The following is a 23,896-nucleotide window of genomic DNA, read 5'->3' as shown; positions in this document are numbered from 1 at the left end:
CCCCAAAAAAAAAAATAATAATAATAATAATAATAAAATAAATAAATAAATAAATAGATAAATAAATAAAAAATAAATAAAAATAAATAAAAAATAAAAAAATTATATAGGAGCCACAAATGTATAATGTAAAAAATGAAATGTTTCTTGTAAAAACAAGTCCAGATCAACCTTTCACATGATAAAAGCCTGTCATACTACGTTTATAATCATAAAAAGCGGAACAATTCTTGAGACCGATGATTTGCTTTCAAAAACACTGTAACACTTAGATCTGTCCCCAAAATCCTAACAAAAGATGAAGAGATTGATTCAGGTCTACAGCAGTACATAGGGTTTACTTCTGTGTAGCAGTCCTTTTTCATCTCATGTTTCTTAAGACTTGTTAAACTTTCTTAAGATGAGATATATTTTCACTGCAATATCATTTTCTAAAGTACTCTATCCATATCCATCTCAACAATATTTGCTACAATATATAGTTAGGATGTTACGTATGCAAGTGATTTTTCTTTGTAAAATGTTGGTGATATTGATGCACTTTGATATTGTATTTCAGATTTATTGTAATTTCATCTGTCAGATTTATTTATATGCATTAACATCCATGTATTTCATTAGTCTATCAGTATCATGTAACATTTAAAGCGTCTTAATTTTCTTAACAATATTTTGTTTAATATGCATGTACAAGTAAATTGAGATATTTATAAATTGTTTTATTTGTTGTATTATGCTTAGAAGTACTGTACTGTACTTGTGATAGCTCATTATTCCTTCAAAATGTCTGCACCTTTTGATACCTTCATGCTGCTATACATGTTCCAAGATATATTTGTTTCGACACTACGATATATGGGGTTGACATGAATTGGATGAAACTAAATTGGGCAAGTCCTAGCTGTTTGTTCTACATGCTACCGACTTCATCTCAGATTGCATTACATCTGATTATTGTATTAAATAAAAGTACAATTCAGGGTATTTTATCTCAGGTTTCTGGACATTTTAAGGGTCCTCAACATGTAGATGCAGACAGACATTCCAGTCAGCTTGCCCAGCAGGGGGACTGGCATTCTTGTTCTTCTCTTGACAAAACCAAATATGAAGTGAAGTGATGTAAATTTTGTCCAGAGAATACTTGATAACATCTTCGACACCGAATGACCAAAAGACTTGTCAAATAACAGAGGGAGAGAGAGAGAGAGAAAAGAACCACCTTTGAGCATCAACGTAGCTGATGTTTTGACTTGTGCAATGACGAATTAGCAAGATCAACTGTAATTTAGATTGTGTTGCATTACCTATGCAAATGGCACAGCCACTGAATTGATAAGAGATATACATGCAATAGATTTCACCTATGCACAAATATTTAAGATATTATAACTGTTAACAGGAAATTTGCAACCACACTGTCCTAGAAAGCAATAGCTGGGAATGGTTTATGGGATAAGAATGCATTTGTAACTGCGATCCAACGTTTGCTCCGGGTTTGATGCCTGCGCAAAATATTTGGTTAGGGTTGGGGTTGCAAGTGGGTTTTAAGTGAGGTTTAGAGTAAGAGTTAAGTATATAAATCTAGGGTTGATGTTAGAAATTCTGTTATTTCATAAATTTGACCACGGAACAATTGTCGCAAGAGCATGTGTTGAGCAACCACATATTAAAGAAATATTATTAGAAACTCTATAAAGTTAGTTAAATACGCAGTTCACAGAGAAGCTGGTTGCCATATCGTAAAATGTTTCAGTAACAGCACAAGTTGAAGCTGCATCAGAAGAACAATATGTGTTTCCTATCTCAAAGTGTGTGTCATTTCTGATGTATTGAAATAAACATTTATGTATTCTAAATATGGAGAGCACTCATGTTGTATCTTATTTTTGTGTATGAATGAGCGAGTCTTAACATTTAGCACTGTCTGAGTACTGAAAGGTAACATCTAATTATTTGTTTGTTTCTTTGCAGACTAAGTTATTACTAATTACGATTGTAGAACTTTGAAATTAGTTTGAAAGATATTTATTTGAAGCCTTGAATATTTTGGGGGGTTAAGTTAATTTCCATGTGTCAAACTTTATTTTTGTCAACCAGTTCCCCCACCCCCTTCAAAGACTGTCATGAGAAAAAACAAACACACACACACACAAAAACAGAATGGACACAAACATTTGACCCATACATACTTAGTAATGACTGTATGTATAAAAAGCACTTGCTATCATTTAATATACATGTATGCTTTTTTGAACATTCTCTAGAAGAAGGTAAAACAGAACCCTGCCTTACACTTGTGTACATGTAATTTAGGAGAGAGCTGAATAATAATAAATCCCTAGTAGGACACATAAAGTAAAAGAGCAAAAGCAGATTGGCTTGATTGGTCCATATTTGAATTATACATTATGAGATTGACAATTTTCAAATTCACTTGTTGTTATCTAGTTATCATAATCTATTCAAGATTCACCATCATTCATTCATATGACCTTTGCTTGTAGAACAGCAATTAAGCACAAATATGTTTCAGAGGTTTTATTACACTGTCAGTTGTTCTTTCTATACAGATGCCTGGTTACAATGTGAAGATAGAAAACGATATGTTGACATCCAATTCATTTAGATGTAACCAGTTTCATTTGTATTTAAATTGCAGTAAATATAAGGTTCATCAGTGTAACCTATACACTTGAGGATATTGATTTTTTGTTCACCACCACAAAATTTGACATCTCTGTAACTTTCATTCATACTTGATCTTTTTTTTTTTTTAATTGCTTTCTTTCAAAGCAACACCTTTGAATTCCTGTGTCAAAATAATGAATTTCGCCCATTTTGACTAGTCCATGATCCCCCCCCCCCCCCCCAAAAAAAAATACAGTCTGAAATTATAAGTCTACAAAACAGATCAACACCCTTCCAGGATTTCTATAACCCGCTCTTCCCTAAACTCTTAAACCTTGTTTACATATGCAGCGGTAAACCATTGGGGCAAAATTAACATAGAGGACTTCACATTTCTGCATCTTCTAAAACAGAGGTAAATGAGTACCGGTATGTAAAGGACCTTTGTTGTGTGCAACTAACTTTTTCCATCCCCCCTGGCCATTCATTTAGAGGGGAAAACAGCTACTGCAATTATTGTCATAATGTGAACAATCCTTTAGTAGATCATTGCACACAAGAGGGCAGTAGGCAGGTTGATATTCAGCTTAAATGAAGGGAACAGTACAGTACTGGTATATAACAGTTTCTAATGTTGACAGCTGTGCAGAATCTACAGCTTCCACATCGCATATTCCTCAGACCCCATGCAGATGACTGCGCACGAGAGGGCATGAGACGGCAAACTGGAATAATGGGTTGTCCTTGATGCCATGACAAACAGCAGTGACGGGTCAAGGGCTGCAGACAAGTGGGATTATATGGTTGTTGATGATATTGAAAAGGTACACAAAGGAGGAGTCTTCAAAATGTTTGGCATCTGTGCATGATGTATTTTCAAGCTAAAGTTCCAACCTCCCACACTTCCTCAAATCAAGACGAGATCTTGGCACTCTTGAGGGCAGATCTCAACTTATGAATTCACGTTTGTCAGTAATATTGTACGGGTGCGTAAGAAAGTCTCATAGGTTGGGCGTCCATGGGAGTTTTACGTTCCTGCAAGACTTTCAATATCCCATGCTTCCTCGAAACCCGAGCAGATCTTGGCACATGTGAGGGCAGCAGACAGAGGGTACTGACTGATGGATACATCTCCTTCAGTGTAGTCCGGCTCCACCTAGGTGTTAAGAGAGAATTTTGAGGTTTAAATGGGTGTTTATTTTGGTTCTATGACAAATGCCCTGGGTACAATTTATTTCCTGTTGATTCCCGACAACTGATTTTCCAAGCTTAGCTCTTTCCGACTGATTGAACAAACACTGGACTCCCACAGTTGTCTTCCATCAGACACACAGCTTTCCATGTACCATATAATTTAAACAAGGGAAACGCTCTCGGCGGTCTCGCCTGCATAACGCAATTCAATATGATAAACCAGAACGTCAATGACGTGGCACTCATCCACATCTCGCAACAACAATATCATAAATTTTATGTGGTACACTTTTGAACTGGTCAAAAAATAAAAATTTGATGCCCTGGAAGGGACATAATTTCATTTCATTTGCATAAAGTACCATAAATAATCAATGGAGCAAAATCTCAAAATTCTATGTAGAAGTTTAGTGTTCCAAATTTAGCTCTACCAGATAAGGCAAACCAAATCAAAATCAGTCAAGAAATGAGGGAAAAGAAGCAATTTTTGTTATTTTTGGAATAAATTTGCATAAATTACCATAATTAATTAATGGAGAACAATTTCAAAATTCTGTGTAGAATTTTAGTGTACCAAAGTTAGCTCTACGATATAAAGCAAACCAAATCAAAATCGGTCAAGAAATGAAGGAGACGAAGCCTTTTTTGTGATTTTGAATAAATTTGCATAAATTAGCATAGATAATGAATTTCACGATTCTGTGTAGAAATTTCAAATCCCCCTCCTAGCCCTATCATACGAAACAATCAGAATCAAAATCGGTTGAAAAATAACGAAGAAGAAGCATTTTGAAAATCTTGATGTTGATGCCACAACAAAGTCTAAGTTTGTTGACCTTAAATGACCTTTGACCTTAACTTAGTGACCTGAAATTCTACTCACATGATTGGGGAGACTTGATAACTCTATAGTCCAAGTTTCATTGACTAAGAACTTATACTTTCAAAATTATATCAAAAATTCAAAAACTTAACCTTAGGTTAAGTTTTCGATGATGATGCTACAACATAGTCCAAGTCTGTTGAACTGAAATGACCTTTGACCTTGACTTTGTGATCTAAAATTCTACTCACATGATTGGGGATACGTGATTACCCTATAGTCAAAGTTTCATTGACTAAGAACTTATACTTTAAAAATTATATCAAAAATTCAAAAACTTAACCTTAGGTTAAGTTTTTGATGTTGACGCTGCCGCCGCCGTCACCGGAAAAGCGGCGCCTATGTCTCGCTTTTTGCTACGCAGGCGAGACAAAAATGGGAAGTCTCTAATTTCGATCTACAGCAAACAAAGAGTTAACCTTAGACTAAAATATATGCCTAACAACTCAAACCTTTATTCCTGACCATTAAACTAACCTAAAACCCAATTGCAACTCTATCCCAACCCCATACTTTTGACGAGATAAAACCTGGCACAAGAGAAAATGTCAGGTCATCAATTAATTTACTTGAAATGCTAATAAAGTGTATCCTTGGATTCAAGCTTTCTTTGGGAATATATCTTAAGCCATACATTGGTGAGGGATTGCCTTACCTTTCCATGAGCCATTGCACCAATCACTATGACAACAGGCTCATCTGACTCTGCCAGCTCTCTGGGGTTAACGCACTTCTCTGCGCTGTAGGAACTGCATATCTTGCGGCAGCCGACAGGGAGGTGGTCAGTAATGGGATTCTTGACGACCTTGAGGAGTTTTTGAGGACCGTCTGCAGCATGGATGCTCAGCTTGTGAAGGAGTTGGACTGCAGGGGGTCAAAAGAATACAACACATCAAAGCTATTTTTTCTATTTTATCGACCACATGCAGAATTTTAGAACGTCTGATGATTGTATTAATTTGCAAGCCCAATTAGAAGCCTGAATCGGATCCAATGTGAAAAAAATTATAGTTTTTATATAAGTTCAAATTCTTGATATCATAATACAGTCAAACCTGCTTTAGTGACCACCTGTCTACAAAGACCACATTTTTTGTTTTCCTTGTAAATGGTTTCTCATTGAAACATGTACAAGGAACCTGTCTACAAAGGCCACTTTTATGTTTCCCTTGGGCGGTCGCTGTAGACAGGTTTGACTGTATACATGTACTTTATAGTGACATGTGGGCCACCAAATGACCAAATACCTTATATTAGACTTGCCCCCAAAATGGCTAACCTTTTTGCTAGACTTTCCTTTATCAAATAATTTTGATGAAAGAAAGGATGTATGCAGGGACAAGAAACTAGCACTTTTGGAGGGTGGGGCTTATGTTTTACAGTATTTTCTTGTCACACCAATCAAACTGCATAATCTGGAAGCCTATGCTGGTGACATGGAACTAATCATGGTAGAGGGGAGGGGGGGGGGTCCGCTTGTAAATTAATTTGTGGTTTAATTAACCCAGCAAAAACTGTAGAATCTATCAGAGTTCATACCTGGCACAAACTGATTTTCTTTTTCAATTTTGGCTTACATTTTTTATATTTTTCTTTTGTACTACCAGTACACATAATGCAGGATATATCAAGTTTCTGGTGACACAAAACTGTTGACACAAAACATTTTTCAAACTATAGACTTCCATTTGATATTGTCCTTTTGTATTAACCATCAAACAGCAGACTCCGTAGAACATTCTTGGTGACTAAAAGTATGTCTTTGGAAAATATGACTTATGTTTATAAAAATGTTCTCTAGTCTTACCCATCAAACCGCAGAATCTGTCAAACGTTCTTGGGATCCTGGTCTGAGGACTGATCTGAATCAGAACGTTGCGCTGTGTGTGGACGAAGACTTGAAGGAGACCGGCTCGATTGAGAGGACTGTCAAACAGCATCAGCAAACACTGGGGGAGAGATGAGGGAGTATTTATTAGAGCGTGGAAGGGGCAAAGAGAGACCGATAGAGAGAGAGGTGATAATAATAATAATAATAATGTAACTTATATCGCGCCAAATCCACTCTGTGGAGTGCTCAAGGCGCGTGTAAACAGGAAAAACGATCAAGACTTGAAAAGGAATGTTTTGAGATGAGAAATGAGACCAGGGGAATGTTTCACAAAGACTAAGACTGACTTTAGGTTGGACTATGGCAGGCCGTTCATGCCATTGTTTTCTATCAACATTTACTGGCATTGGTCTCTCAAGGGACGTACAAATCATGGTCACATGTCTACAGAATTTACATTTTTGGATAGTTCATTATTGAAGAAAAAAAATTATCTAAAGATCATAATTGAAAGACCAATGGTGAGAGCAACCAGTGGCATGAATGGCCTGCCGTAGTTAAGTCTAGGTCTAGTTAAGTCCAACTTAAAGTCGATCTTAGTCTTTGTGAAACTACTCCTAGTTCAATTAAAAATACTGCCAAGCAGCATCAACACTGGAAGAGAGATGAGGAGACAAAATGAAGACAAAGAAAGTTTTGGAGGGGCAGAGAAAGACAGACTAATACAGAGAGGGCCGAGAGAGAGAGAGGAGACCAGCTCAACTGAGAGGACTGTCAAACAGCATCAGGAAAACAATAGGAGACTAATTCATAGAGAAAGTGACAGCAAGACAGACTGATACAGGGGAGGGAGAAGAAAGAGAGACAGAGACGGAGAGAGAGAGAGAGAGAGAGAGAGAGAGAGAGAGATTGAATGATGGTGGTTATTTTACCTGACTACTAAGAAAGCATAAATGTTTGTAAGTACCGTAAATCTCTGTGTATAAGGCACACCTGTGTATAAGGCACACCCCTATTTTGGGGAGGGGAAAAAAAAAAAAAAAAAAAAAAAAATTGTTTTGTTGTTGTTGTTGTTTTGTTGCCGAAAACCCACGCGGGGAAGGACCTTCATTTAACATCGAGGTACACTTAAAGGCGCTGATTTGTGCTTGTAAACTTGTCACAAATAATAGTAACAATGTCGTTTTTAGAAGAATGTGTAAGATCATTAATGTAAATTAAAAACAATAGAGTATCTAGGTCCTAGGATAGAACCTTGTGGTACACCATTTGTTATATAAAAAAAATTGAGGAATTATTATTATAAACTACATATTGAGATCTATTAGAAAGATTACTTTCAAACCAAGATGACAAACAAATTTTAGTGTTGTTGTAGTTTCCGAGTGGTGAGTCAACACATTGATTACTGAGCTGGGAGACATTGCCAGGCATAGGGCCATAAATCAAAACTAAAAAAAAAAAAAAAAAAAAAAAAAAAAAAAAAATTCTGTACCTGTGCATAAGGCGCAGCGCACCCCCTGACATTCAATTTTTTTCGGCGGCAAAAAAGTGCGCCTTATACACAGAGATTTACGGTAAGCATAAATGCTTGTAAGTAAGCAACCAGACGGCCGACGGCTTTACATGTAGGTCATCTCCGAAGGATCTGGTAATGAGGATTAATGCCTTACCAAGGGGTACTAGCGCATCGCCTTGGTTTCGAGTCCGGGTCACCGGATTACGAGACCACTGAGCTATCGCGCCTCCTCAGATAGAGAGAGAGAGGGGGGAGAAAATATAAGAGAGATTGGCAAAGCAGGCTGATAGAGTGATAGGGAGAGAAAGAGGAATTAAAGAGAGAGGGGGGGGGGGGGGGGACCAGGGAGATATTTACCTGATGAACAATGTCCGGTCTGCAGTCGGATGGCTCCCTTTTATGCTTCTTCATCAGATGCTTGTGATGATCACAGTTCATCAACTCATACCCCTTTGGTGACTAGAGAATAAGACAAAAATTAATAAACAGATTTAAATTATAACAAGCATGACTGAATCCATATGTATTTGTAAACCGATTTTAACCCATTTTGTGGTTTATCCATCAAAATGTTGTCCAGAAAATAGAAAGTGTAACTTTTAAATGGACAGAAAGGACCAAGTGCAGCAAATTGTGTACTCTTTCAATTTTGTCTACCCACTTTTCTAAAATAAAGTGAGAGATACCATTGCTTTTGAGTTTTTATAAATGATTTGAACTATTTAGTTGTCCTCAGTTACTGTCCACCCAATTTCCAAGAACGCAGAATCTCAGATCCTCATTAAATTAATCTGTATGTTTATGGATATGATTCTGAATTGGCAGTAGGGGCGCTGGTCCGAGAATGAGGATCGCCTGAATAAACGAGGATAATCGTCATAAACGCAGACAACTTGCATCCTGTATAAATAAGGATCATCCCCATTTTCTCTGACGTTTCTTTTCACCGGCACTCTGCGGGTTTTGGGTTCCTGAACCGCGCGCTGGCGATGCAAAAAACGGATTCCGCGTAAGAAAATAACCCCAGTTCACCATCTACTCTTAAGGGTTGTCCATCTTCCCGAGGATTTATCGCTCATATCATAAGGGGAGGCGAGTTGGCTCAGTCAGTAAAGCGTCCGTCTGTCGAACCAAAGATCCCAAGTTCGACTCCCACCCAGGCGGATGACTGAAGCCTGCGTTGTGTGTTAACGTGCCCCTTCCCTTGTTCATAGACGCAGGCTATGTCAAGTGGAAAACACTCCGTCCCTCGGATAGGACGTTAAATGGAGGCCCCGTGTAGAGAAGAGTCACTACCTTTGCACGTTAAGAACCCACTGCACTATTCGTATAAGAGTAACCCCGGTGTAGTGGTCCACCTGCACACACCCCCGGTATAGTACGATAATACTCTGTAAAGAGGTCTGTAGATCTACTCAAAAGGAAAAAGAACGTGAAAGTCTCTGTACAAAGTTAATGTAGACTTCTAAAATGCATCAAGAATATCAATGCGGAATCCATTTTCCGCATCGCCAATACACAGATTGGAAATATGAAACATCTGCAAAAATGCGGATCCTTATTTTTGTGGACACGTCCGTCCGCCTTTACAAGTTTACGAAGACGATCCTCGTTTACGCGGACGATCCTTCTTCTCGAACCAGTGCCCCTACTGATTAGCGACATCAGTTTTAGTAAAGAAGTCCTCATACGTTATGTCTCAACATGCTCAACACGAGTCTAAGAAAGAGTAAGACATCCCAATGTCCGCAGCACATTGGGATGCTAGGTCGGTGCACGTGGCTGTCTGTCTGTTGCTTGTTGCAATTTTTTTGGATATTTATCGGATTTTCACGGGACTTTCCATACTTTCGACTCTAGTTTCATATAGGAAATGACTTGCTAAAGGTAAGCGAACATTTTGGGCTCATTTTATACATAATTCTGCACCATAAATAAGTTAACAAATCAAAGTAGATTTAAATCTCCCGCCGCACGCGGCGCGGACCATGAACCCCGACGACTCCTCACTTAACGCTATGGCAGATATTGATTCAGGCAACCAAGCCAAAGATTTAGGAATAGAGCTAAAGGACGGATTCCAGACAGTCACGTCTGCAAGTGTTCAAAGAAAAAAAAGAAAGATACGTGAAGGAAGTATCAATGTTGAGAACCTATCACTAAAAGAGGATTCGTCATCAGATAATATGGAACCACAAAACTCAGTATTTCGTAACCAAAATCCAGTAATTCTAATAGCAACTGACCAAGATCTAAAGCTTTTCATTACACCTATTGACAGGGAAAAATCATTAAGAAACGTTAACATGTTAAAGATCGCAAAATCTATCCAAAACTGTATCGGCTCATCGCCAGAATTTATAAAGTCTACCCGGAACGGAATTCTCGTTAAATGCAAGGATACGAAACAACATAAGAAATTGTCTGATATACAAATCATTGATAACGTACCAGTGAAGGTCAATTTGAAACTTGATTTGAAGAAAGGTGTCATATCAGATATACCGACTGAGATGTCAGAAAAAGAAATAGAAACAGAACTAATGAGTCAAAAGGTAGTTAACGTGAAAAGAATAGTAAGGAAAAATCGAAAGAGGGAAGAACCTCAAGATGGGAATGTACATGTAGATTTAGTTCCAACTCGGAGTGTAATTGTTTCATTTGAAGCTACAGTACTTCCCCAAGACATCATTCTTTGTTTCCAAAGAATAAAGGTCAAACCCTATATACCTTCAAGCCCCAGGTGTTTTAAATGCCAAAGATCTGGCCACACCATAGCTGTTTGCAAACAGAAACAGAGATGTGTCAGATGTGGAGAGGAGCATAGTTTCGACGATTGCATAAAAAAGAACACTCCCAAATGTGTAAATTGTGGAGGTGAACATTCCGCTGCATATAATGGATGCGAACAAGCACAAAAAGCGCAAGAAGTACAAAAGATAAAAGTGCTGAATAATCTCAGCTATGCTCAAGCCGCTCGCCAATTGAAAGAAGAAAAAGATAATATGCAAGCGCAAGCTCCAATACCATTGGAGCGTAAACTAGCTCGTCACCAACAACATCTAAACACCGCAAATAATCCCCAACCATCTGTTGATCTTGATTTAAATACAGTAAAGCAAAACCACCCCAACCCCCAAGTCGATAACTCTCATGTGTTTCCGGATCACACCCCAAAGGCAGATCCTCCCTTGCCACAACGCCAAGATAGGCAAACTAGCGAAAAAACAGTGCGACCGTCTTCACAAATCAAGGAAAATTTTATAACTAAAGCAACAAATGAGGAATTGATAACCTTCTTTCTTCACCTAATGATCCAAATTATGAAAGATAAGTCAGAAGGAGAGGTGTTGTCTTTAATTAAGATAGCTGCTGGTCAGCTATTAATGCAAGCGAGTTAATTAAAGGAACTAAGATGGCATTCCGCATCCTACAGTGGAATGCACAGGGATTAAAGGGACACGGGGATGAGTTATTGCTCTACTTAAACTCTATAAAAAGTGAAACCATTCATTTACTATGTATTCAGGAAACATGGTTCCGGGATCACGACAAAATACAAATCGCTAATTACAAATGTTTTGCTAAAAGCAGGAAAACAAGGCGCGGTGGAGGATGTGCCATATATGTACACAACAGTTTAAATTATGATTACCCAATCATAGAAACTGACATCGAAATGCAACAGATTAATTTGTATTTTGACAACACATCCATAACCGTGATAAATTACTATAATCCATGTGAAGACATAATTATGAATAAACTAGATTTCTTGATAAAGGAAATAAAGAATAAACGTAGAATGTTAATATTGGGAGACTTTAACTCTCATAATGTTCAATGGGGCAGTAAAAATACAGATAAAAATGGAAAAGTGATTGAGGAATATTTACTGAAACACAATTTAGTCTTCCTAAATGATGGCTCGGGTACTCGCCTAAACCCAACTACTGGCGAAACCTCATGTTTAGATTTATCATTAGCAACTCCCGCTCTAGCCAGTTCCACTAGCTGGAAAGTGCTATCAAACAAATTCGGAAGTGACCATTTTCCAATATATATTGAAATCGACAAAAAAACTCCTAAATCAGATTGTACGAAAGATGACCTAACTCTAAAACGGTCATTCAAGAAGATAGATTGGCACGAATTCAATAAACTGTGCGATCAACGAATGGACACTGACTCGCTGCTAGACGCAGATGTCAAAACTTTTTACGGAAACTTCATGGAATCTCTAAATAATATCTTAAATGAATTACACACTGTACCCAAAAGAAATAAAAACAAGAATGCGAGATTCAACCCCGTCCCATGGTGGACAGAAAAATGCAAAATAAAGATTAAGGAACGGAACGAATATAAAAATAGGTTATTGAGAGTATGGAATGATGAAAATCTAAAATTATACAAACAAAAGAAGGCCGAAGCCCAAAGGATTATTAGACAGACAAAACGAATGTTTTGGCTGGATTACACTTCAAAACTAAAACAGGTTCACTTCAATCTCAGAACTATGGAATTTGATTCGTTGTCTGAAGGGTAATCCAAATAAAACTCATTCTAAGATATCAGCACTAAAAGTAGAATCTAAAGTAATTATAGATGATCAAGAAAAAGCTAACGAATTTGGAAAGCATTTTCTGAAGATCAGTAGTAAAACAAAAAAGGGAAATAAAGAACTGCTAGATGAATATAAATCTATTGATTATAAAGGAGAACATGATTCAGTTATCAATGAACCTTTTACTATGATGGAACTCGAAAAAGTACTTAATATAAAAAAGACATCAGCCCCTGGTGAAGATGGCTTGATATATACTGTGTTTCAAAACCTTCCAACCAGGGCTAGGAAAACATTACTCTGTCTTTATAACAGAATATGGTCTTCTGGGACGATTCCGGAACAATGCAAACACGCAATGTTGATACCAATATTAAAACCAAATAAAGACTCCTCCCAACTAACATCCTACCGACCTATCTCATTATTACCTTGCTTTATCAAGATATTAGAAAGTATGGTAAAGGAGAGATTAGAATGGTTCATAGAGAAAAACGAAATTTTGAGTAGTATACAACATGGTTTTAGAAAAAAGAGAAGCTCAATAGATAACTTAGTACATTTAGAAAATGAAATTCAGAAATATCTATTTGTGGGTATGAAAACCATAGTCGTATTTATTGATCTAGCCAAAGCCTATGATACTCTCTGGACGAAAGGATTAATCGTCAAGTTACGTAGAATTGGTCTCCAAGGAAACATATTGATTTTTTTGAGAAACTACTTGTTGAACCGTACCTTTCAAGTGCAAATAGGTAATGCCAAATCGGCAATTACGCATCCTGAAAACGGTTTACCCCAGGGTAGCATTTTGAGCTCCCTCCTTTTTAATATAATGATAAGTGACATACCTTTGAGACCAGATATACATAGCTTGATTTATGCAGACGACATCGTAATTTGGGAATCAGGCCATGATGTAAAACAAAATATCCAGAACATACAACAATATCTAAACTCCTTGAACTCATGGCTCAATCCATTTGGACTTATTATGTCGGTAGAGAAAACGACTCCTATCTTATTTTCGAACAATACAAATGATGATAATTACGAGTTATATATAAGAGGTCAAAAGTTGACACCACATAAAGAGCACAAGTATCTCGGCGTCACATTTGACAAACGGATGACTTGGAGACCTCATTTATTAGATATTAGTAAAAGATGTAAAGGAAGGATTAATGTTATCAAAAGTCTAGCATACGCCAAGTGGTCTGGAGATGCTAAAGAACTAGTGATGATATATAAAGCATTAATACTATCAATTATCGACTATGGTTGCGAAGCATACAACTCGGCTACGACAAGCGCAAAAAATATGTTGAACTCAGTTCAGTACCAATCGTTATTTGTTTGTGCAGGCGCTCGGAAAGGTACATCCCTTAAAACGCTGCAAGTCTAACTAGGCGAAATGCCTTTTGATTTAAGGCGAGAAATGTTATCAATTAAACTAAGAAAACGAATCGAGAGTATGCGCAAACACCCTCTGAACGAAGATGTGAAAGATTGTTGGCAATTTAATATTCTTGGAGGTACTAACTCTAGATTAGCTTTTGGACGTAGAACCAAGGATTGTACATTAAAATTCAGTTACATACTAGAAGATCCAATGAAGTATTTTTTCAACACACCCTTTTGGAAAATACTCCCTCCCCATGTGTTATCAGAGCTAAAAGAGGTAATAACGAAAACAGATATCTGTTTTGCCCAAAAACAAGCAGCCCTAGAATTGATAAATTCGAAATGGACAAATTATTTACACATATATACAGATGGATCAAGATCGCCAGATAAAGACTCTGTTGCTGCTGCATTTCATGTACCTTATTATGATGTTTCTCAATCTAAGAGACTGGCTAATTACACATCGTCTTATACAGCAGAGATGGCCGCAATTGTACTTGCCCTGACATGGCTATTACAACTCCCAGGACTCTACACCGGGGCAGTCATCTTTTCTGATTCTTTGAGTTCACTCCAGGCCATAGAATCTCGTAAAGACGAATCTTTCATTCTTGAAATTTTAACCCTGTGTAGTCAACTAAAATACAAGGGCACCCAGGTCTATTTCGAATGGATTCCCAGTCATTGTGGTCTACAACACAATGAGATAACAGATAAGTTTGCTAAAGCAGGACTAAATAAAAATATAGAAATCAACAACGCTCTTACCAGAGCAGAATCAAATTATGTTATAAAGAAATACTACATAGAGATATGGCAAACTAGATGGAACTTCGACTGCGCGCAGTCGAAAATGATGCCTCCGTCATGGAGCAATTTTACAAACCAAAACAGAAGAAATTTTTCAAATCAATTTCAATTGTAATCCATTATATACATATATGACCCTTTGATCTTTGACCTCATGACCCTAAAATCTACTCAGTTCATTGGCTCTGCAAGATGTCCTGAGTTAAATAGTAATCCATCTGTCAGTTCTAGTGAGAATGCGTTCACAAGCTATTTTTGCATACATAATGAGCCCATGACCTTTGACCTTTGACCTCATGACCCAAGAATCTACTCAGTTCATTGGCTCTGCAAGATACATACATGATCTAAGTTTGGCAGGAGTCCATCAATCTGTTCTAATGATAATGCGATCGCAAGCTATTTTTGCATACATAATGAGCCGCATGACCTTTGACCTTGACCTCATGACCCCAAAATCTAATCAGTTCATCGGCTCTGCAAGTAACATACATGACCTAAGTTTGGCAGGAATCCATCAATCGGTTCTTGAGATAACGCGATCACAAGCTGTTTTTGCATACATAATGAGCCCTGTGACCTTTGACCTTTCATCTCGTGACCCCAAGATCTAATCAGTTCATCCGCTCTGCAAGATACATACATGACCAAAGTTTGGCAGGAATCCATCAATCGGTTCTTGAGATAACGCGATCACGAGCTGTTTTTGCATACATAATGAGCCCTGTGACCTTTGACCTTTGACCTCGTGACCCCAAAATCTAATCAGTTTATTGGCTCTGCAAGATACATACATGACTAAAGTTTGGCAGGAATCCATCTATCGGTTCTTTAGATAACGCGATCACAAGCTGTTTTTGCATACATAATGAGCCCTGTGACCTTTGACCTTTGACCTGTGACCCCAAAATCTAATCAGTTCATCGGCTCTGCAAGATACATACATGACTAAAGTTTGGCAGGAATCCATCAATCGGTTCTTCAGATAACGCGATCACGAGAACGGGACGTACGGACGGACGGACGTACGGACGTACGGACGGACGGACAACCCGAAAACATAATGCCTCCGGCTACTTCGTAACGGAGGCATAAAAAGATGGAATGAAACATCATCCCCCCTACGGGAAACGCAAACTCTAGTATCAAAAACATTTGTGTGTTACCTGAACAACAGATATCATGAAACTATTCTTCATCGCCTAAGAATGGGAAACTTAGGTTTAAATAATAATCTTTTTGAGTTGAATCAACATGAGACAGGTCATTGTCCAAACTGTGAGCACCAAAAAGAAACAGTTAAACATTTTTTATGTAAGTGCCCACTCTTTCTTATAGAGAGAGCCATGCTTATAACAGAATCTGGAATAGAAAACGAAGAATTAATCCCAATACTCCTGAAATCAACAGATATTAATCACCAACAGGCTCTGGTTAACTTCGTAGTTAGATCTAAAGGGGTACACCTGTACCCCTACTAACCACCTTGCACCGCACATAATTATTTGAGCCCAATATGTTTCGCTTGTTATAGTGAGTATACATGTACATGAAGAAGAAGAGTGAGAAAGAGGAAAAAAAAAAAATAAATAAATAAATAAATTAGAAGAGAGAACTGTCTAGAGTCTATATTAACGTTTAAAATCTTCATGTATCATGATCTGTTTTTTTTATTTTTTGGTTTTCGGTCAAAATTTTGAAGAAACACGATGGAGACGACTAGACATATTGGTGGACGTCGGAGGGCCTAGGCTCAGCATTAGGCTGAGTTGAGAAGCTTGTCACTACGTACCGTGTCCGAGTTGATCCTTGGGCGTCCTATTTAGCCGATAAGCCTTTTGCTCGCCAGCCACTGAATTCTTCATCATTAAATAAATGTTTAGCTTTTAAAAATCCAATTTATCCAAATCTATATATCAAAAAAAGTAAATCTAATTTTAAAGGAATAAAAATCCTGAGAGAAGAGGCGTAAATATTCACTTCTGAATGAAAAACGCCTATAAATTAAAACAACAACAAACAACAACAACATGCGCATGGGCCATGGCATGGACGACTACGTCTGGCTGTCTACGTCTACTCGCCGCTGTCGATTGTATTTACCCACATCGTTATGAATAGGTGGGCATAGTATTAATATAAGAAACTAAGAAAGTAAGGACTTGCACTGCTTAGTTTCATGACAAATAAAACCAGATATTCCATACCTTGATAGTTTCTAGGGAGGCCTTTTCAAGGACTACAATAAGTCGCTTCTTCTGTTTCTTGTCATGAATGGTTTTAATGATTTTCTGCTTCTTTCGTACGCCTCCATCGTCTTCATCGTGATTTCGCGACGCCATGCTTCTCTAGTCTGCTAGTGTGAGTTAAGTTATTGGTCGCCAAAAGTAGCCCAATATATTGAATCATGTATTACAAGCCGCTCCTTGAAACTGGCGACCAATAAGGAGGAGGCTAGCCACCAATAATGATAGCTAAAGTGTCTCCGAATCGTACAATCGAAAAGGAAAAAAGGAATTTGCTCGTGCCGGGCTACCGGTAACGGCCCCAAGAGAAAGAGAATATAGATTTGGATGTTTAAAAATATTAAAAATCTTATAATATAACATTTAACTAAATGATGACCTACACATATGTAAAGCTGTGATCTTACTCTTTACTCTCATATAGATCACATGCCGAAACCCAGATTGTAATTTGAAATTTTATCAAACAGATATTTACCATGAAACTCGCACTTGAGTCCGTATCTAAAATATTTTTCACAATATTTCTTTCAAATGATGATTGTATATCAAAAGCTACTACTTACTCTTAGCACAGCTGATTTAGACGGTAGAAAATGTAGAGACTGTATTGAAGAGGATTCATTTTATTTTCAAAGACTTGCGCAGTCTTAGTACTACTAAATACTACTCTATCAATACAGAGTTCAAGTTCAAGTTTATTTGTCTTTCTTCCAAAATGAATGTAATACCATTGAACAAATTCATAACATGTGACAGAGTACATAAAAGGAACAACTATTAGGAACAAGTTCATAAAATGCATTTTAGTGCAATAGAAAGACGAGGAGACCTTGTAAAAGTGACTCCCCAAGCACTGTTGTATACAGGCGCGTACGCAGGGGGGGGGGGGGGGGTGGGTTAAACCCCCCTTGTGTTTTTTATGTGTATGTTTTGTGTATGTTTTTTGTGAACCCCCCCCCCCCCCTTTGATTTTTTTTTTTTATAAAAAGAAAAAAGAAAAAGAAAAAAGAAAAAAAAATTATGCCAATGGCTGACCTAAAAAAGGTGACCTTACCCCACCCCCAACGGAACAAAATGTCAAATGTTCAAATTTCGAGACCAAAAAAAAAAAGAAAAAAATGTGCTCTTACCTCTTAACCCCCGAGATCCACCAAATATATTTTTGGGGGTCAATGATATGCGAGATCCGATGTCTGAGCCCCCCTCCCCCCCCCCCCCCCCCCTCCTCCCCAAATAAATATTTATAACATGTTTATATTTGAATGGTAAGCCTGTAGATTATAGGTATACATGAGTTTCATGCCTAGAATATAATGATTGGGGAGGAGGGGGGGGGTTAATGATATCCAAGCCCCGCAATAAGTATCGGGGGCGGCTCAATGATATCTGAGCACCACTTAAATATTGGGGGCTCAATGGTATCTTAGCCCCTAAGGACTCAATGATATCTAAGCCCCACCAACAGATTGGGGGGCTTAATGATATCTATAAGCCCCGCAAAAAATATTGGGGGGCTCAATGATATCTGAGCCCCCAAGCCCCCCCCCCCCCCCCCCCCCGGTTCCTAAGCCTTTGTACAGGTCAATGAAGTCTACTTTTTGAAACTTAAAGGGATTGGGTAACTTTGTCTCAGGTTCTCAAACAAAATCCTGGAATGATAGTTAGGGCTAGTTCTGACCGGAAAACGACCCAAATATCGGATTATGGCTAGCTGCCCCAGGGCCTTGTCCTATATACGGATCAGGGAAACAATACTTGTCAGGTCATGTGGAACGGCGGGCTTGGGGGCTCAAGCCCCCTCCCCCCCCCCCACACTTTTGAAAAAGTATATTAAAATCCCCCTGGACCCCACCTTGTGCCCTAAGGCTGGCCCCTGGATGCTCATCTGACCGTTATTTTAATGCCTAAAACCCCTGCGCTTCCGGGGGCTCCGCCCCTTGGAACATACGCCAATTAGTGACCTGCTAGTGTCATGAATAAGGTATTAAAATATGTTCACCTGATCGTAATTAAATGCCCCTACCCCCTGAGCATCCGCCAATTTGTGCTACGCTCTACCTTATCTTAAATACTCTAGCCTCCCCCACTCACTTTCAACCACAATTTTTTTAATCAAGATAATCACTTTTATTTCCCATTTAACGCCTTCATTAAACCTCGAAACGCCCCCAAATACTTGGGGCGGGGCCTGGATCACGAGTATATACTAGTAGTGAGTTGGTTAAAGAACGAAGCCACGTACAAAAGCATAATAGATTACAACAGTTGTGGGGCCGATATTCATAGAATAAAGGTTTTAAATAAAATATTCACTTCTACTTTCAAAAGGACTGGCCTATTTGCTTTAAAAAAATTGTAGAGAGTTATTATTATGTAATTTCTAGAAAAAATGTCTACCACATGATTTACCGAGTTGCTTCCTTTTATCAAATATACACGTAAAACAAAATGAGGACAGACTGTGCGGATAGCAAACCCAGAACCGCACGGATCGTCCCGCGTTACACAGGTACACACTGCATTATAGAGTTATGAACATCATTATTGTTAAAGTACTTAAAACGAACAATAGCGATGATACATAAATATAAAGAGAGATATGGAGAGAAGGAGAGAGAGAGAGGGAGAGAAAAGGAGAGAGAGAGAGAGAGAGAGAGAGAGAGACAGAGAGACAGAGAGTGAGAGGGAGAGAGAGAGAGAGAGAGAGAGAGAGAGAGGTACACACTGCATTATAGAGTTATGAACATCATTATTGTTAAAGTACTTAAAACGCACAATAGCGATGATACATAAATATAAAGAGAGATATGGAGAGAAGGAGAGAGAGAGGGAGAGATAAGGAGAGAGAGAGAGAGAGAGAGAGATAGAGAGAGAGAGAGAGTTTTGTGGTGGTGGTGGCGGGGGTGGGGGGGGGGGGGGGCTAACAGCCAAACAAGAAATTCCCCAACTAATAATAATACTCCAGCATAATGCGCCATCGATCTAGTAAACTATTCTGAGGCGCAGAGGGAGATTAGTATACCCTGGCTTTATAGCTGCCATTACGGTGCTCTAGCATTTCAAATTAGTTTTATATATATATCTAATAGATAACAGATATATAAGCATATTTAGATACCTTAATTGTGATACTGGCAGGTCACTAATTGGCGGGGATTCCACGGGGCAGAGCCCCCGGAAGCTCAGAGGTTTTATGTATTTAACTCTACAGTCATGCAGCTGAACAGACAGTGGTCCTCTTTAAGGCCATTCATGGGGTCCAGGGGGCAGAGCCCCCGGAAGCTCGGGGGTTTTAGGTATTTAATTACGATCAGATGAGCATATTTTTATACCTCATTTGTGACATTGGCAGGTCACTTATTTCTTCTCTCTTGTCTTTCTTTCTTTTTCTCTGTAACATAATTGTTCAAAAAGTGAGGGGGCTCGAGCCCCCGAGCCCAGCCGTTCTGCAGGCCCTTACATGAAGGCTTCTAAATAAGCATATTTTTCGCCCGACTGTAAATTTGGGAAATTCTAATTTTTCAGCAAACGCATAAAAAGGTATGACTTACACACAAAATTGAGAAAAAATACCGGAAAATCATATTATTCCAGCAACATTTGTAAATCACTGGTATCGAATAAGAAATAACCCCCCCCCCCCCCCCCCATCAGTGCGCCAGCGTTTAGGGGCTCATTTCTTCTCACCCATATAACAAAAACAGACACGCTTTCCCATTCTCTCACAATAGGCGGTATCCACGACATGCGCGTATCGCTATTATAAAAAAAACCATTGATATAGGTGGCATGCGCAATGTTTAGGAAATTTAATTCCTGTTTACTTCCCTTTATTTGAATGGAATTTTATATGTGATATAATTCAGGTTAAAATTACAAACCATCTTTACTCCTTTACTGCTTTTTATGATTGGAAGGGGGGCGTTTTTTTTATTTATTTATTTCTTTATTTATTTTATTTTATTTTATTTTATTTATTTATTTTTATTTATTTATTTATTTATTTTATTTTATTTATTTTTTTTTTTGGGGGGGGAATGCGTTTTGCCCCTCCCCCCATCCACATTTTTTGGTTCGGGGGGAGGGGGGAGGCGAGTGCCCTCCCCCTGCCGGCGCCTATGTAAATAAACATATTTCAGCATTAATTTCGAAAAGGGTAATCCGTGCATGGAAAGAGAGCATAGAAGCCTACTGATATTCTTCGTTCTTCTGTGACCATAACTAAGCAAAGATTCTCATAAAACCAACCTAAAGCTACAGTCCCATATACGTCCCGGACCGTCCCGGACCATCCCGGACCCCATCCGGGGTGATCCGGGATTCGGTCCGTGTTGACACCGTGTTGGCACCGGGGTGGTCCTGGATGGTCCTGGATGGTCCTGGATGGTCCTGGGCGGTCCGGGAGTCGACCCCGGAAGTTTTTGACGGTCAAAAACTGCCGGGGTGGTCCGGGACGGTCCGGGACAATAGTTTGATCCGGGGTGATCCGTGTAGCTACCGTGCTGGGTCCGGGGTCATCCGTAGTGGCGCCGGGGCGGTCCGTGTTGATCCGTGGCAGTCCGGGAGTGAGTTATTGACCGCCCAGGACCATCCAGGACCATCCAGGACCATCCAGGACCATCCAGGACCACCCCGGTGCCAACACGGTGTCAACACGGACCGAATCCCGGATCACCCCGGATGGGGTCCGGGATGGTCCGGGACGGTCCGGGACGTATATGGGACTGTAGCTAAAGCCCCAGTCCCATATAAAGCCGGACGAGCACGGACGAGCACGGACCACTCCGGACCATCCCGGACCATGGTCTGGGGTGATCCGGGATGGTCCGGGATGTTTTGTTCAAAAAAAGTGTGATGCTTTTAAGCTACAGTCCCATATATGTCCCGGACCTTCCCGGACCATCCCGGACCCCATCCGGGGTGATCCGGGATTCGGTCCGTGTTGACACCGTGTTGGCACCGGGGTGGTCCTGGATGGTCCTGGATGGTCCTGGATGGTCCTGGATGGTCCTGGATGGTCCTGGGCGGTCAATAACTCACTCCCGGACTGCCACGGATCAACACGGACCGCCCCGGCGCCACTACGGATGACCCCGGACCCAGCACGGTGGCTACACGGATCACCCCGGATCAAACTATTGTCCCGGACCGTCCCGGACCACCCCGGCAGTTTTTGACCGTCAAAAACATCCGGGGTCGACTCCCGGACCGCCCAGGACCATCCAGGACCATCCAGGACCATCCAGGACCATCCAGGACCACCCCGGTGCCAACACGGTGTCAACACGGACCGAATCCCGGATCACCCCGGATGGGGTCCGGGATGGTCCGGGACGGTCCGGGACGTATATGGGACTGTAGCTTTAAAAGCATCACACTTTTTTTAACAAAACATCCCGGACCATCCCGGATCACCCCAGACCATGGTCCGGGATGGTCCGGAGTGGTCCGTGCTCGTCCGTGCTCGTCCGGCTTTATATGGGACTGGGGCTTAAGGAAATTTCAATAGTCTCGTCCGTCACCTTTTGAGATGCGGAGCGTTTTTCAAAGTGGAGTAATAACGATCAGGTGGAGCGTAAATTGGCGTGGGGTCCAGGGTCTGAGCCCCCGACCTCAGGGTTATTAGACATTAAATTACGATCAGATAAGCATATTTAGATACCTTATTTTGTGACACTGGCAGGTCACTAATTGGCAGAGGCAGTGCCCCCGGAAGCTCAGAGGTCTTAGGTATATAACTCTACAGTCAGCCGAGCATCCAGCATCCAGGGGAACAATGGTATGTTACATAATTTGAATTCGCCTAATACAGGTTATTGAATCGCTCCTTAGTTAATTTCTTGGAATCCTTGCCCTCCTGCATGTTAACAATGTAGGCCTACTCAATTTGCCAAAGATCGACGTCTGATGATATGGGGGGGGGGGGGGGGGGGGGGGTGAGAACAAGCCTATAGCTGATGTATTTCGATGTAATTGTACTTATTTCCCTCCTGAACCCATACAGTTTAGTTTACTATCGAAGTATCTAATTCACACCCATTGTTATATGCACAGTGACATCTCTATCGGTGTAATCTACTTTGAATTCATTAGCTGTTGCTATGTCTGGCAATAACCTGACAAATTTCTGAGTTCTCAAGAGAAAGTTCTGTTCAAGAAGCATATACATCAAATTAGCGAACAGGTTATTAATTTATGATACTCAGGGACGGATCCAGGGGGGATCTTGGAAGTCTTGCCCTACTGCATCTTAACAATGTAGGCCTAACTACATCTAGCTAGGTTGCTGAACTTTTCGGCCCGATTTAAAAATGTTAACCCCCCCCCCCTTGAAAAAATCCTGCGTATATACTGATTTCATCCCATGCCATTTCGTACCCCCCCCCCCCCCGGTAAGAAATTCCTGGATCCGCCACTGATACTGTATTGGGCTTAAAAATGTAGACAAATAGTTTTGCGATTAATTGCAAATTTGCAACTCAACTTTCTTGCAACGCCTATAGAGAGAGAGCGAGAGAAAGAGAGAGAGAGAGAGAGAGAGAGAGAGAGAGAGTGAGAGAGAGAGAGAGAGAGAGAGAGGGGGTGGGGAGAAGTTAACTGAATTTAGTTTTTCAAACTTTAATCCTTAAAAAATCCTATAATACAAAATTTAGGACTCTATATAGTGAGGCGTTCCAAGAAATTTTAATTGCAATCGACAGCAAATATCAGTTGCAAATGTTGCAACTTGCAATCAATCGCAACTTTCTTGCCACGCCCCATACGTGTAGTAGTGCTGATGCTAGCAATCCAAACGCCCATTATATAC

At 39.7% G+C, this 23,896-nt stretch overlaps 1 protein-coding gene across 1 annotated transcript; it reads right to left on the bottom strand.

Moving 5' to 3' along the window:
* Window positions 1-2,173: 2,173 nt before the first annotated feature.
* On the bottom strand, window positions 2,174-17,233 carry LOC589275 (ribosomal RNA small subunit methyltransferase NEP1). The gene is made up of 5 exons (XM_030991627.1): window positions 17,047-17,233; window positions 8,413-8,514; window positions 6,513-6,654; window positions 5,361-5,569; window positions 2,174-3,784 (listed from the first exon to the last, which is right to left on the bottom strand). The coding sequence occupies exons 1-5, from the start codon at window positions 17,179-17,181 to the stop codon at window positions 3,656-3,658; spliced, it is 717 nt and encodes a 238-aa protein (XP_030847487.1). The 5' UTR covers window positions 17,182-17,233; the 3' UTR covers window positions 2,174-3,655.
* Window positions 17,234-23,896: the final 6,663 nt, after the last annotated feature.

The sequence above is a fragment of the Strongylocentrotus purpuratus genome, unplaced genomic scaffold (assembly GCF_000002235.5).
Source record: "Strongylocentrotus purpuratus isolate Spur 01 unplaced genomic scaffold, Spur_5.0 spur5_scaffold_2, whole genome shotgun sequence".
NCBI classification, from domain to species: domain Eukaryota; kingdom Metazoa; phylum Echinodermata; class Echinoidea; order Camarodonta; family Strongylocentrotidae; genus Strongylocentrotus; species Strongylocentrotus purpuratus.
Note: the sequence above shows the minus strand (reverse complement) of the source record. Positions and strands in the feature narration are given on the sequence as shown.